This window comes from Pristis pectinata, chromosome 14, assembly GCF_009764475.1.
Source record: "Pristis pectinata isolate sPriPec2 chromosome 14, sPriPec2.1.pri, whole genome shotgun sequence".
NCBI lineage: Eukaryota > Metazoa > Chordata > Chondrichthyes > Rhinopristiformes > Pristidae > Pristis > Pristis pectinata.
In genome coordinates, this window is record NC_067418.1 from 29,851,583 (window position 1) to 29,868,852 (window position 17,270).

Sequence of the window (17,270 nt, forward strand, 5' to 3'; positions counted from 1 at the left end):
TCTAGTGTGGGGGATGGGGTGAGTTCTTTAAAGTTTGATTTGGGGCCACTGGAGAGGAAGGACTAACAGAAAGGAGTTGTCTGGTTAGGTCCATGTGGAGTGGTACAGTAGGTTGGGGCATGGTTTTGGGTGGACACTGGTGATCTCAGGTCATGGATCAATAGATGGGAGTATTGGCTGAGGAGAACCACCTTTAGGTGGAATGTAGGAGGGGAATATGATAGAGTGGGCTTGTAGTGAGGGTTGTGATCCTGAGGAGATTAGAGGGGACTTACCAATATCATGCTCTCAGTGCTGGCTGGAACCTGCCCAGGGATGCGCCTTGGTAATTTGCGATTAACGTGACTGTGACTTTGGTTTTTTTGATGTTACTTAGTGTCCAAAGTTCCATTATGCCTGTTTCCAAGAAATTACTGTGCAATATGCACCAATCCCCAGATAACTGGCAGCACAGCATTGTCCACCAGCAAGTGGTGTAGGGGCCAATTTTCACCCAATCACTTGATGGATTTCAAACTTGACTGATACTGTTAGACCCCAGCTGTGCCTACCGGGAAGATGGCAGAAGATGACTATTGGCTTCGCTGATGAAGGTATCCATGCTCTTCTCCAAGAGGAATAAAGACAGGAATTCAACAAGCCAGACATCACCACTAGTTGTGTTGCCTGTGCAATTATGCACTGGCACAGCAGGATTGGTCTTCGTACTGGTGAAGAATGCTGCGAATATCTGGCTGGGTTAAAGAGATTGCTTTGGCATCACCTGGATGGATGCTTGGAAAAATAGTACGTTTGAGAAGCTGCTGGTGCAGTTGATCTGCAGAGCAACTGCTTCATTTCTCCTTGAAGTGGCCAGTGATGAACTGCATGTTTCAGTATTTGAAGTGGAATTGTATTCAAATCTGTCACTGGCTGCTGCAAGGCATGCATATCATTGTGAAGGGTCAAGCTTTTATGTACATGTCGCTAGATTTATTTCTCTTTTAAATGTATGGATGTTTACTGAAACATGTTTCCTCAATTTATCCAGCAGAACTTGAGAGGAACAATGGCAAGATTAGAAAAGAAATCCAAGGCCATTGCACAATCACACAAACAAAGACTCACCATTGCAGGTTCATTTGAAGGCAGATAACCATGCACAATCTGGATCAGTGCCATTAGTGAAAAGGGTTGAGGGGAGGAAGAGTTAGAAGAGCAAGAAATCACTAGGGTGACATTGTTAATTCTATTTTATGGTATCCTTCCTCTAGCATGCATCTGATGCAGATAGATTCTGTGCAGCGTTGGATGGAGGACTTGAGATTGATGGCAGAGTGTGAATGCATGTATATACTTCAATCAAAACCCATCAGTGTGGATGGTGATGGACTCAACGAGCTTGTCATAACATCTCAGCAAGACTTACCTGACAGCTTGCAGACACTGCTAAAAAGAGCATGGACAATCACCACGGAACTGTCCAAGATTTTCTACAAGCTGGAAATAAATAGGTGGCAACACATCCACAGTACTGCGGTGAGGATGAACTGTCACATCAGATCGCTGATAAATGAAAGCAATAGTTACGCTCACAATGCTTCCGGAGAGATACAACAGGTAATGCCAATCAGCTCAAATTTAGTCATGAATTAAGATTTCAGGAAATAAACAGTAAGAATATGAATTTATGATTTATTATGAATTTATGATTTATTATGAATGCTATTGATTTCATTGCTTTTTACAATTATAATTTGAATCTCTACACTGCAAATAAGCTCTTGGGGGTGATAACATAATTTAAAGTGAGACCTGCAACAGAAGTAATGTGGAATCTAAATTTCCTAATTAATTTTCATTCAAGCTTGTGCATCAGGTTTAGGCAATTTTCAGCCTAGTTATGAATTGGAGTGGCTCACTTTGATGGAATCCCTCCTCTTAATGTCATGAACAAGTCCAATTTTAAGCATGAAGGGTGAAGTTGCATCTTAATATCTATCATTCCTCTGGCCTGCACCTGAATGCCCCCTCTCCCGCCTGCCCAGAGTCAGAGGTTCCCACTGCCACACAGTCTTCTGGCACCCCCTCCTCCGCTCACCCGGACACTCCTGCCCTACACCACTCCCTGCTCCTCCCACCCTCCCCGGGGCCTCCCTTTCTTCAGGCTTCGCCGTCTGTTGCCTCTGCTCTGTTTCTTCCCCCATCTACTTCTAATTCTGCATCCCACCTTGCACCTCCACCAGCCCACTCCCAACACCTCTTATCCCCTCCCCTGACCTCTCCTCCCGCTCCCCCTCTTGTTCCCTCCCCTACATCCACCTCCTATTCTTCATCCCTGTACCACTCCCAACCCCTCTCACCAGCCCAGCCCCTCTACCCCCCCCCCCCCCTTCCTCCGCCAGCCCCTGCTGGGTCTTTACCATCCCCCCTGACCTTCCCGTCTCCGAGGCTGAGCGGTCTGATCTCAGCAAAGGCCTCACCTTTGTACCTCTATGTCCCCACCTCAACAAATTCCGAGCCTGGCACAATGCCGAGCTCTTTTTCTGCCTCTTCCACCTCCATGCCGCCTCCTTCGGTAAGGAGTCCTCTCCCCCTTCTAATGACCCGTTCTCCCGCCTCCAGCCCTCTTCTTCCACCTGGAGTCCCCCCATCAGGCCTGTTACCGTCCCTGGATTTATTCATTGCCAACTGTCGGCGTGACATCAGGTGTGTTGACTTTTCTGCCCCCCTCACCCACTCCAACCTTACCCCTTCTGAATGCTCTGATCTCCACTCTCTCCGTACCAACCCTGACATTGTCATCAAATCAGCCGACAAAGGTAGTGCCGTGGTAGTCTGGCGTACTGACCTCTACCTTGCAGAGGCCAGACATCAACTCTTGGACACTTCCTCCTACCTACCTACCCCACCAAGGACAACCAGGACGTTATCTCCATCACTGACCTTGTCACCTCGAGAGATCCCCCAGTCCCCACAAATACCAACATGATAGTCCCGCAACCTAGTACTGCCTGTTTCTATCTCCTCCCCAAAATCCACAAGGAGGACTATTCCTGCAGACCTATTGTCTCCGCCTGCTCTTGCCCCACAGAGCTCGTATCCTCGTACCTGGACACTATCCTGTTTCCCCCCCCCCCCCCCCCCCCCAACCCTTGTCCAATCCGTTCCCACCTACGTCCGTAACATATCACACGTTCTCCAACTCTTCCATAGCTTTAGGTTCTCCGGCACGCACAACCTCATCTTCACCATGGATGTCCAGTCCCAAAATATCTCCATTCCCCATCGTGACAGCCTCACTGCCCTTCACTTCTTTCTCGACCAGAGACAGAACCAGTCCTCTTCCACTAACACACTCCTCTGAACTTGTCCTCACCCTAAACAACTTCACTTTGGATTCCTCTCACTTTCTATAGAACAAGGGCATAGCCATAGGCCCTAGCTGTGCCTGCCTCTTTGTTGGCTACGTTGAACAGTCTCTGTTCCAAGCCTACTCTGGCCCCATTCCTCAACTCTTTCTCCGCTATATCGACGACTGCATTGGTGTCACACCTCTTGTACCCATGTGGAACTCAACAGTTACATAAATTTTGCCACAAATTTTCACCCAGCTTTCCAATTCACTTGCACTATCTCTGACACGTCTCTCTTCTTCCTCGATCTTTCTGTCTCCATCTCAGTAGATTCTTTATCCACTGACATCTTCAACAAACCCACTGATGCCCACAGCTACCTTGATTACAGCTCCTCTCACCCTGTCTCTTGCAAGGACATCCCCTTTTCTCAATTTCTCTGCCTCCACCGCATCTGCTCCCATGATGAGGCTTTCCACTCCAGGACATCAGAGGTGTCCAACCTCTTTACTAACTGTGGCCTACCCCCTGTTGTGCTCGAGAGAGCTCGCTCCCGCATCTCTGCCATTTCCCATACCTCTGCTCTCACTCCCAGCCCTCCCAGACCCAACAGAGATAGGGTCCCCCTTGTCCTCGCATTTCATCCACTAGCCAATGTATCCAACACATCATTCTCCGCCACTTCCACCATCTCCAACGGGACAACACCACCAAGCATATCTTCACCTCCCCACCCCTTTCTGCCTTTTGCAGGGACTGCTCTCTCCGCGACTCCCTAGCTCACTTCTCTCTTCCCCCACCCATCCCACTCCCACCCCGGGAACTTTCCACTGCCCCCGCCACCTCCATCCAGGGACCCAAACTGTCCTTTCAGGTGTGGCTGAGATTTACCTGCATCTCCCTTAATATCATCTACTGCAATCAGTACTCCAAGTGTGGCCTCCTTTATATTGGCGAGACCAAATGCAGACTAGGTGACCACTTGGCAGAACACCTGTGCTCCGTCTGTAACCGCGATCTGCATCTCCCCATTGCCAGTCACTTCAACTCCCCCTCCCACTCCATCACAGACATGTCAGTCCTCGGCCTCCTCCACTGCCAGGAGAATTCCAAATGCAAACTGGAGGAACAGCACCTCACCTTCTGTCTTGGAACCTTGCAGCCTAATGGCATGAACATTGAATTCTCCCACTTTTAGTAACCCCACACCCATCATACCTCTTCCTTTCTTCCCTTTCCTAGCCTATCTCTCTTTTTTTTCTACCCCTCCTTACCTTGGACCTATCCCACGGTGGATCTGTTTTCCCCTCCTCCCCTGTACCCGCCTATCACTGTCTCTCAGCTGCATCTACTTTGTGCCCACCCTGCCTCCCCTCTTTTGTCCACCTATCACTGCTCTGCTTTTCCCTCCTATATATTGGGCTTCCCCTTTTCATATCTCCAGTCCTGAAGAAGGGTCCTGACCCAAAACGTTGACCGCCTGCTTTTCTCCACGGATGCTGCCTGGCCTGCTGAGTTCCTCCAGCATCACTGTGTTTTTCATCTAGGTTCCAGCATCTGCAGTCCTTTGTTTCTCTATCAATTAAATGTTTATTGATATGTACCTGAATAAGACAAAACAAAGCAAAAAGGGAATGGTTTATCCAAATGGGAGGGAAGTCTTGGAAAAAATTTATGTATGGAATTCAAGGGCGATCTGGATAGAACTCAGAGAATATGTACTAGCAGGAACTATTTGTCAATGAGAAATACCATTGAAAATATTTGCAGGCAAGAAGAAATCTTGCATTTAGGTTCATATTCTCAGAAAACTTGTGTAGTTTCATAATTTAAAAATGTTGGCATGGATGATTCCAATGCTGATGAATAAATGTTCTTTGTTTAAACTACTGCCAAGCTAACTGGGAAAGAATAGAGAATTACTGAAGAAATGAAAGAAAACAAATGTAGAAACTCTACTAAATAATTAATGCAAACAGGCAGGTTTACAGTAGAATGGTAGAGTTTGATTGCTGCCCCTGTTCCCCACTCCCTGACTGACACAATTAATAAATAATGAAGCAATATAGCTGGTAATCAAAACAATGAATGGTTCAGACCACATGATCATTGTAGACTAGTGGAAGCCAGATTAAATTTTCAAAAAGGAACATTGATTTTCTTTCAAAAAGGACCAAGAGGACTGAGAACATAATAAAATTGTTAATTCAGAAATAACTTGCTTGAGTCTATTGTCACTTAACCTACCATTGAAGTTAAGGAATATGTAGAGACAAATTGTTTGGGGAATTATGATGAATTTAACATGATGGAAAGGTGTTTTACAATGTTTTAATATACCTAGTGAAATATTGAATAGAATTCAAATAGGTAACCTGAGAATAATCCATACTTTCCATCTAAGCTGTTATTAATAAAATTGCTTTCAGAAGTTGGAACCTTGGATACTACATTGTCAGGTTAAATTCTCAGAACAGAAAAAGAGAGAGGTGTGGAAGACAATTTGAAGGCCTGTGCCAAAATACTGTAAATTAATGCAAGAACAAAGGTGTCGCTGCCACATCATTTGCAGACAAGTGACAACTATGAGATTAGAATAATATCAAACCGAAAAATCCTGTCTATGTGGTTTGCACAGTTATGTACCAGCTTTCTTTCTTTCTGCCATACTTTCCTTGCTTTATATCGCATGTTTCTCTTCATCTTTTTGGCAATAAGTGTATATATTTTTTCTTCCCATCCATTCATTAGATTCCCTGCCTCTAATTCTTGTTTTTCTCATCTGGCTCTCATTCTTATTTTAATACAAGTATCAGATTGACTTCATTGTTAGTTTTTTAATATCAATAATAGTTAACCACACAGCCAGTAAAGCTAAGCTGTAGATTCCTAAAGAAACTTCCTTCAGGACTGTATTTTTGTGGAAAATTCCAGTTCGATGTGATTTGCACATTCTGTGAAGATTGTAGGTAAATTTAAGTTGTAATTGATGGGTGTGAGCATAAGATCACAAAATATTACTAATTTAGTTCAAATGAGTTTATTCTATCACTATTTCAACCTTCTTCATAAACTTATGTTTTAAATATTTCCAAGGCCAACAGGATTAACTCTAAGCTAGACTGTGCTTGTAGCACACACATTAAATACAGAAGGAGCAAGTACTAGATATATTTTGCATTTAGTTTTTTTGATATATGATTTTCCAGGGAGCTGCATTACATGTATAGAAATCAGCACTGTTATTATACTACCACATTTGATAGAGCTATCAGATTATTCTCATTCCCTTTCCCTTTCATCACATATGTCTGCCTCCCCCCCCCCCCCCCACCATAGAACGGTAAAAATATGAAAGAAGGCCATTTGATCCTCCAAATTATTGCAGCTAATGGTTCTTTTATTCATTCAAGGAATGTGAATGTTATTGGCAAAGCTAACATTTATTATCCATTTGTAACTGCACATGAGAATGTAATGGTGAGGCAGTACCTTGAAGATACTTCCATGGTGCTCCTGTCAGGAGTCTAGGAACTTGGATCAAGGGACACTAAAAGGTTTATTTCTGAGTCAGAATAGTGTTTGATTTACAGGGGATCAGGCTGATGGGGGTGAAGGCCAATGAGTCTTTGGTTCCCTATGTTTGTTTCTTCACGTTTTAAATACCAGCATCACATTAGCCTGTTTGCAATTTGCTGTTAATGGTCCTGAAGGGGGTCAATTAAGTTTTGGAGAAACATTATTTACAAATTTGATTACATGAATAATTTTAACGATTAAATAGAATCTAGGAAATTCTGTACTTTCTTACTCAAGTACATTCACTGGAGTTTCCAGCTTCTAGATCTAGCTGCTATGGTATGGACACCAACAATTTTGGAGAAATTTAAGAATCAGTCCATGGTTTCCTACTTTTGTCAATCAGAGTTTCCAGCATGTGTGTCTCAGTATTTAAACTGGGATACGTCCATTTGCAGGTATGTAAAAAAAAACCGTATTACTTATTAATATCAAAAAATATAGCCAAAGCGGCAACATCACAACTACAAGTTGATATGATGAACCTGCAGATAAACAATCGTGACAGAGTTGCTTTTTTGAAAGGTAGCAGTATGACACTTCCTACAGAACTGGCTCCACATAGTACTGGAGAAATGTGTGAAGTTAAAAATGAGGCAGGTAAGTTACTGAAGTGACAATTTCTGTTCAAACCGTTCAAGCATTTCAGGGAAACTGTAGGATTGTGAAGGTTTCCTTTGTACTGTTTAAAAAAAAGTTTCTTTGTTGAATGGCAAAAGTAGTTATTATCTTCGTGCATCTAAGCCTAATAAGTCTTGTCAAAGGATGCAGCCAACCTAAATAACGTTTGATTGTTTCAATCCATGTTGGACTGGTTAAACCAGAGAAATGTGTTTACATTGGTTGACTCATAATATTACTGAAATGAATTCACTTTGCGTTGGTTGACTAAAAATTTAATTTCTGTTTAAGTGGGTGTCAAAACTTTTCAACTAGGAACTTCCATGCATTTCTTCAATGTGCTGCATTGAAGTTACTGGTTACAAAGTTATATTGTTTTAATATTAAGTTTTAAATTTTTTCATCAATGCACTCTGTACTAACTCAATGTAACTGCACTGTGTAATGAATTGATCTGTACGATCGGTATGCAAGACAAGTTTTTCGCTGTACCTCAGTACAAGTGACAATAATAAACCAATACCAATGTAATATTAAAATTTAATATTAAGTTTTTTATATTAAAAAGAGAAAACTCTCATGAACCCTTAGAGTCTTCTATCACCTGTTTGTCTAGCATGTGAAGAGGGGAAGAATGGTGGGAGGTGATTGTGGAGGAAATTTGAGCATGGAAGAATTAGTTTTATTCTTAATGTGGAATGGTTTTGTGCTTAAGGCTGGTGAAAATGCAAGTGTCTCATGAAGCTGACTTCAAGCTGTTGACTTCTGCTTTTTAATCAGGCATGCTGGGCTGGTTGTGTACAGTCCCTTAGAACACAAGAAAGTAGGAGCAGAAGTAGGCCACCAGGGCCCTCAAGCCTGTCCCACCATTCAATATGATCATGGCTGATCTATGTTGGCTTCACTTCCTCTTCGGTGCTAGTTCCCCATAACCCTTAATTCCTTGGTCTTTCCAATATTTATCTATCTTCACCTTAAATATATCGAAGTGTCTGGCCTCCCCCACCCTTGGGGAGAGAAAATTTCAGAGATACACTATCCTTTGAGAAAAAACATTCTATACACTTCAGTTTTAAATGACGGCCCCCTATTTTGTTGCTGTGTCCTTATGTTTGTGACTCTCCACTGGTGAAAATAACTCAACTCGTATCGTGTCAGACCCCATTAGGATCTTATATATTTGAATAAAGTCACCTGAATCTTCTAAGCTCGCAGGAATAAAGGCCTAAACTGTCCAGCTTCTCTTGATAGGAGAACCCTCTCGTCCCAGGAATTAGCCTGGTGAATCTCCTTTGGACTACCTCCAATGCTACTATATCCTTTTTTAGATAAAGTGACCAAAACTGTGCACAGTATTCCAGGTGGGGCCTCACCAACACCCTATACAATTGTAACATCAGATCCATTTCCTATGCAATGAAGGCCAAAGTGCTATTTGTCTTCTTAACTACTTATGGGACCTGCCTGCTAACTTCTTGTGGTTCATGTACTGGAACATCTAGATCCCTCTGAATTTCACTCATTTGCAGTCTCTCCCCATTTAGATAATAATTTGCCATTTGATTCCTCATAGCAAAGCGCATGATCTCACCCTTTCCCACATTAAGCTCCATTTGCCATGTTTTCACTCAGTCATTCAAACTATCTATATCCTGTTACAGAATCACAATGTCCTCATGACAACATACAATATTCCACCTATTTTTGTATGACTGGCAAACTTTACATTTCATTCCCTCTTCCAGGTCATTAATATAAGAGAGAGATCATTTGCCAATTGGAGCATAGACTTCAACAGACTTTGAATGTTAGTATTACATCCACAGACTTCCTGAAACTCACCACTAAAATCAAGATTAGAGTACTAAAGCAATTGAAGAGCTAATTCAAACAATGAAAATACTACACTACATACTCGTTACTTGCCCTGTTCTGATGAAAAAGTATTGACCAGAAACATTAATTATATTTCTATCTTTACAATCACTGTCCTGCTGCATATTTCCAGCATCATGGGTTTCTAACTCAGTACTCACTACTGTTTTCTTACCTACTGGTTGGAAAATTGTTTCTTTGTGGAAATTTTGCTGAAAGTCTACTTCCTACCCAGATCTGTTACTACTTGGATGCCTGAAACTTAACCTCAGGCAAAGGCTAATGTGAACGGCAGCTAGAACTAGTTGTTGTTTGATCTGGATTGCAGTAAATGGAGAAGTTCCCTAGAGCTTGTGATATAGGCTGAGATTTCCTGATGTATCAATACAACATTGCTTCCAGGGGCTCAGTTTATCATTGCAGGTGGAGACAGAGACGTGCATCCTCCTTGAAGACCTGCTCCATGTTGAATTTGATCACTGTGTGAACCAGTGATTATCAGGTAATCTTCTCTCATCTGCAGTTCTTTCATTCCCACCTTCAAGGATACTGAATGCTCTCTTAAAAGAGTGCTTCTTTCAATGGAGATAATGCATTCATTGTTCATCATGGGGTCTCCTCTACAATGGGAAAATTAAATACTGCCATCCAATATTGGCTCTTTGCACTGTTCAAGTGAATCCCAATGCACCTCATCTACTAACTAGGTGCATTATAGCCTGTCCTAATGCAGAGTCTCGTCCCGAAATGTTGACTATCACACTGCCTCCACAGATGCTGCCTTATCTGTTGGATTCCTCCAGCAGTTTGTTTTCTTTTGATCCAGATTACGCATCTGCATCACGTCCACAGTATCTATAGTGTCTACATTATAGCTTTTCAGTTTCAGATAATAAGCACTTCCTATTTTCGTTTTGCATATCCAGTATCCACTGTGTTTCACATTTACAATTTCAAAAGCTGATTTTGTTTCACTCATTTACATCTCCTCTAGAGCTATCTTTTGTTCCTTGTTGCATTCTCTTGCTGCTTGTACAATTACATCTTTTTTTATTTGATCTCTGCATTGCACTACCACAATCCTTCTCTTTTGTTGTCTCCTCTCCTTCCTTTGCATTTCAAGTAGTATTTCTCTGTACCATTTTGGTGCAAATGATGGAGGACAAATTTCAACTCTTAGGTCACAGTTATTAGAAAAAGCGATACTGTTCAAAATTCTTCAAGTGTTTACAAAAGGCTCTGCTAAATACTTGACTCAAGGAACAGAAGAATCCAGTTTGTCCCAAATCAAGAGGGAGGCATGAACAGTCAGTCTTTTGGATACCTGGGTAACCTATTTTTACTTTTACCACATTGTGTGCTTGGAGAGTGAAATTGGTCCCCTGCATCAAGCATTGTGAATGGGTGGCCTATTTAAACGTGCCACATTTGGAAACAACAAAAAAACAAAATGAAGCAGTCTAAAGCTGCCTGTCAATTCTCTGTGATTTTATTCCTTGCTGCTGAGGTGAGGTAATTTAATTTTGTCTTTACATACTAATGTAGTCATTATTGATTTATAAAATGGGGAAGAATCAATGGTCACATAAAAGAAGGGGTTAAGCAGATCCTGAAGTGAATAAGACCATGGTTTCGTGTATAGCATGTGAATTATAAGAGTTTTCTAGCTTGAAAATTATTCAGCTACAAAAAAGAATTAATGCACTAGGTTGTGATGTCATTGAGTTACTAACGTCACCAATGAGGCAGGCAGTTCATAAATTTAGAGCAGCGTACTTTTTTATAGCTTTTTACAGTGAAGAGACTCATAAGTATATTAATAGAACAAAGTTTATCATTACTCTGTGATGTTGAGGCAAAAACTGGAAGGGGATAAGTGTATTTTTGCTGCTGATTATGACAGCCGTAGAGCTGGCTACTACGGCCGTAGAGCTGGCTACTACTACAGTTCAGCACTGACCAGATTGAGAAATCTGGTCTGAAAGTGAGAGAATAAGTCTGGAACTAACTATGATAAAAAGCCCTATATATCGTCTCTAATATGACTTTTTGACAAAATTAGTAGATATTTTTCAGCTAAAATGCCAACTCTAACAGTTGTAGATGACTGCTCTTTGGCATATAGGAATGTATATTTAAATAGCACCTTGTACATAATGGCTGTAAATTAAGTAAGGTGCAACGAAATAAAAATGGTGGTTGTGGTTGCCTGTTAATTAAGATGTAAAACTCAGCACAGAGTACTAGGCAGCAACAATTCCTTATTACCAAGCAGCAACAATTGCTTACCTCCTGTAGACTCCTGAGACTTGAACCACTTACAGCAGGCACCCAAAAGCACTGGAGAGATATCATCATCACCGTCTCCACAAAACCCTAAAAGTTCACTGGAATGATGAGTAAACCAACATTATTGATCCTGGCATTGAGGTCCTAATTAAACTCAGTCAGCTCTGAAGGAAAGGATATGTCTTTTTTACACCTGATACAAGACTCCTGATAGAGATGCTATATTCTGAACTCTGTCATAACATGAGATTACCAGGTGGATGGGGGGAATAATTCAAGGATGTTCTCAAAGTCTCCTTGAGCAAGCATAATATTCCCACCATTGCATAGGAATCCTTTGCGTGGGTTGGTATGGAATTTGCACCTTCTCAAGGAAGTGGTGTTGCTGTGCGTCACAAGCCCTTGTCATTCCTTGTATAAAGATTGCAGGTTTGGAAGTTGATGTCAGAATATTCTGGGGAACAATGAGTGCATTTTATAGATGGCACATACAACTGTCACAGTGAATCAGTAGTGGAGGGAATGATGAAGGGCTTTTGAAAAACAGTGAGGAATTTGACTGTATTTTATTCCTTTTATCAGGATCTGGTTGATGGGGTGCTTTGGGTGATATTGATCTTCTTGAGAATTATTGGCACTGTACTCATCCTATTCGATCACAGTCCTGATGTGTGTCTTGGAGGTAGTGGAAAGGTCTTGAGATATCAGGAGTTGACCTCTTCACTTAGCCTTGGACCTGTTCCTTACTCATGCTGTCTATGTGGTTAGTCTAATCGAATTTCTGCTATTGATGGTGGGAGACCTAGTGATGGTAAACCATTTGAACGTCAAGGGTAGGTGCTTAGAATATCTCTTGTTGGAGATGGAATTTTTACTTACCACTTATCAGCTCATGCCTGAATGTTGTCTAGGTCTTGCTGCACACAGGCATAAATTGCTTTATTTGAGAATATAATTGAGGATGTAATTGAACATTATGCAGTCATCACTTCTGACCTGATAGTGGAAGGATGCTCATTAATGAAGCAGCTGAAGACAGCTGGATTAATGATACTGCCTGAGGAACTGCTGCACTGATGTCCTGGGGCTGGGATGATTGACTTCTGACAACCACAACTATCTTCCTTTGTGCATGGTATGACACCCAGACCATCTTGATGCCACATAGTCAAGCGCTGCTTTGATGTCAAGGGCATCACTCTCATCTTATCTCAGCTTTTTGGTCCACGTTTGGACAAAGGCACTGGTGAAACCCAAACTGAGTATTGGTAGTAGGTCATTGGTAATTGCTGCTTGATAGCACTATTGACAATTGCTTCCATATAGTGGCTGATGATTGAGCCTGATTTGGTGTTAATTTCCTAGATTTGATATACCTGGGCAATTTTCCACCCTGTTGGATAGATGCCAGTATTGTAACCATACCAAAACCATTAGGCTGGTTCTGATACACAGATCTTCAGATCTACAGCTGGAATTTTTTCTGTTCCCATAGATGCTGTTCTCAACTCTTTCTTCATGTCACGTGGAGTGAATTGAATTGTTTGGATGCTGGTTTCTGTGATGGTGGGGGCCTCAGGAGGAAGCCAAGATGGGTCAGCTACTTGTATTTTTTGTTGAACATGGTTGTGAGTTCTCCAGTTTTCCCCAGCACTTGCACTGCTGTCCCTGCAGTTGTTGAGGTTTGGGTTGGTAATGGAATCTCCTCCTCCTATTGCTGTATAATTGGCCACCATCACTCACCATGAGTCATGGCAGCACTGCAGAGTTTCGATCTGATCTATTGGTTGTGAGGCTGCCTATCCCTATCTATTATATTGTATGCTGTTTAGCTTGAGTTATGTATTGCAGCTTCACTAAGCTGACATCTCATTATTTTTAGGTGTGCCTGGTGCTGCTGCTTGCATGCCCTTCTGCAGTGCTTATTGTACTACAGTTGATCCTCAACTTGATAGTAATAATCTTTTGTTGGCTTTGTCCTGGAGTCATTATTTAACTTAAGGTGGAGGCTATATTTACCTTTAGTCATGCTCGCTTTATTCATCATCATCTAGGGCCATTGATTCTGAGATATTCCAACCTGTTCCTTTGACTCATTTGTCTGATATCCCATCTCCAGGGCTTGCAATTGTTTTATGCCTTGAAGACTGGAATTGAAGTGTAACCGAAACATGGCACATCTTCACAAATTCAGAATAAAACCTCAGTCATCCACAGCACCACTTAAGCCTTTAGCTTGCCATTTTGCTTGGCCTTTGTTCACAATTGTTTTGCAGTGACTGTATGTGGCAAGAGTGGTGTCCCGTATCATTAACTCAATATATTTTACTCCGGCTCTTTTTTAATGTTTAATACCTTGCAGTTGCTTGTGCTAAATTTAACTTGCCACAGTTCATGCCCTCAAATTTTATCGGCCTCCTCCAGTAGTTTATCCTTTGCATCATCAGATTTGACTGTTCTGCCCCTAATTTAGTATAAATATTAAACCCAACCAGATTACACTTTGAGTGTAGATGGCCTATGCTGACATAGAACAACAGGAATTCTAGCCTTTGTCTTTGGAGCATTTAGGAAGCATCACTCCCTAAGAATTGAAGTGCTTAACTGTGCATGTCAAACTGATGCTATGTGCTTTGAGTGGGATAGCTTATTCACTTGGTCAAACTAAGTTAGTGCAGTTGAGCTGCAGCTTCACATTTGTGTTTGCTGACTTGCATTGGTTTCCAGTCTGGCAAAACCTATTTCAAAATTTTTATGCCTGTATTCAAATCCTTTCATAGCCATCCCTATGCTATCTCTGTAACCTTCTCCAGCTCTACAACCTTTCAAAATCTTTTCTCCTCTCCAGTTCTGGTTTTTTGTGCATCCTTGATTTTAAGGACTCCAACACTGGCAATCATGGCTTCAGCTGCTGAAGCGTAAGCTCTGGAATTTCCTCCCTAACCTTCTCTGCTTCTCTCCTTCCTCCTCTTCAGGTGGTCCGTAAAATCTCTCATTTGATCAAGCTTCTGGTTACTTTTTCAAATACTTCTGTATGGAGCTAAGTATCACATTCTGTTTGACAATGTGCCTTGTATAATTAGCCATTTTAAAAGTATGACATAAATTATTTTTTATTCATTCGCTCTATGTGAATGTTGCTGGTAAAGTTGGCACTTGATATACATCCCTAAACACCCTTGAGCTGCTTGGTCTGTGGAAACATATCAGAGGGCTGACATTAGTATTAACTTTTCTATTGGAAAATAAATGCATCAGTTTTTGAATTGAAATTTATAATTTGTTTAAAATGCAGCCCTCAAAATTGAGGGAAGAAGGTTTGAGTCTGAAGAAACAATTAAATAGCTAACAACAGGAATTTATCGGCAAGCCTGCACTGTCTTTGTTCCCTGATACATTAGAATCTTTAAATCTCACTTTAAAATAATTTTACACATGAATTTGTAAGTACTAATAAATAATATTTATGTTAGACTAGGGAATACTGAAATCCAAACATCATATCAAATCAAATGCTCTGCTATTGTTGGTAGAAAAGACAGAATGAAGTGCTTTGAAAGGTCAGATATTCAGTTGTCAACATTATAGTTTTCAACTCCGTAGATTCAAGGACCATGGCCTGCTTCTTAGTAATTGCTTATTGTGTGAAGGAAGAAAATGATTCAACATACATTTTAATTAGCTGAGTGGTATTGCATTAAATAAACAAGCTATGTGGTATTAAAATTTGATGCATATTTAAATTGGACACTGTAATGCTTCCTCTCACTGACTCATAATAGGCTGGAAATCTTTTAAGATGTGCTGAAATAATGAATTGCATTGCAATATTTTTCATAATTTTATTTATCTCCTCATAAGGACACTGCTGTTCATGGGGAATGGCTTCATGAATGCTGATAGCACATCTTTACTTTCTGAAGTGGGAATCCTTTGTGTATGGACCTCCAGAAGGCTGTGGAGGGCAGCACAACTGACTCCCCAACAGTTATACGAGTATGATTTTCACCAATTTGCCCAATTTTCCAGAAGCGTGACCCTTGTCTGAATCTCTTTTCTTCCTTAGCTTGAGTGTTCCTTTGGCTTAAAAGCTTGTTTTTTAAGACTATATGGCTTAGTCTTACATTGCCTGTGACTTCATAATGATTCACAAAGCTCCATTGCCTAGCAGGCACACAGGAAAGTTGCCATAGTTTTCTAATATAAATGTCTTCATCATCTATCAATAGAAGTTGATTGTAATTTTTTATGAACTACCATATCCTTAACCATACTTATAGAAGTGCTCTTTCTGGTTGTCTCAATATGATATTTCCCTTCTTACAGTAAATGTTTTAAATCCCCCAGTAAACTAACAACATATAATATTGAATTATGGACTGTGTGGTGCAGTAGGATTCTTCTACACTGGCATTGTATAAGTTCATTTCATATTGGAGACTTCAGTAGAAAGACATGGTATTCATATCTGGCAATCAAAAGGAAGTGGCAGATGCTGAATATCTGAAACAAAAACAGAACTTGCTGGAAACACTAACAAAAGGTGTTTGACCTGAAACTTTAACTCTGTTTCTCCTTCCACTGCCTGACTTGCTGAGTGCTTCCAACATTTTCTGTTTATGTGACTTTTTATATCTGTCAGACTGTAATTTGTAACTAGATTGTGCAGACACTGAGTATTATTCTGAGAATGAAAATTATACTAATGATGTGAAAATATTGATGAAGGACCATTGACTTGAAACATTGATTCTGTTTCTTCCAAATAATGCTAAACTGAGCCCAATTTCCTGTTACACATTGAGCAAATATAAATTAATGATTAGCTGAGATATTCAAAATATGGTTGAGGAATGCCTAAAAATTAACAAGTTCAGCAGAATTTAGCTTTAGTAGCTTTGTGGTATTCTTTTTACATTGCTCCCTATCATATGTTCTTCTCTATTTCTTTGCAGTTTGGGAAGATTTTAATAAAGAAATGCACGGACCTGACCACGATAACTGAGAGGTACATTTCTGTTTTGTGCAGTCTGCACTCCAAGTCTCTACTTTAAAGTCTTTCATTGTTTGAGTTCTTGAATATAATTTTTCTGCTTTGTTTCGTATTGCAAAAGGTCTCAAACTTCATCTGCCAGCTGGAAGACACTACTTTACCTTTTAACATATTGTATATCAAGCTATATCAGAGATTTAATTTTGTCATAAACCTAAGAGAACCTTTTTAAGTTGAAATACTCAGTAACTAATTCAGATATTTACCAAAGAAGCCATAGATTGATTGATTCCTTAACACATATTGAAATTTGGAAATTAGCACCGAGTGGTAACTAATGTTAGTCATTGCCTGGCTAAAGCATAAGTTACAATGTCTAGAGCTAGTGCTCACTTTACTTTATCAAAGCTACTATGAGAATTCTGCTGAGATTTCCAACACAAACCTGTGAACGACACTCAAAGCATAAATAACAAAAGCAGAAAATGCTGGAAAATCTCAACAGGTCAGGCAGCATCTGTAGAAAAAGAAATGGTTAATATTTCAGGTCAAAGACCCTTAATTAGAATTCAAACTGT

The 17,270-nt window shown here is 40.7% G+C and overlaps 1 protein-coding gene across 1 annotated transcript in view; it reads left to right on the forward strand.

The window, feature by feature from the left end:
* The window catches only part of LOC127577824 (protein inscuteable homolog), a 311,294-nt gene that overhangs the window by 153,406 nt on the left and 140,618 nt on the right, over positions 1–17,270 (forward strand). Inside the window, exons 4-5 of the mRNA XM_052029408.1 lie at positions 1,254–1,599; positions 16,655–16,707. Coding sequence (XP_051885368.1) covers positions 1,254–1,599; positions 16,655–16,707 — 399 coding nt within the window. The remainder of the gene's footprint in view (positions 1–1,253; positions 1,600–16,654; positions 16,708–17,270) is intronic.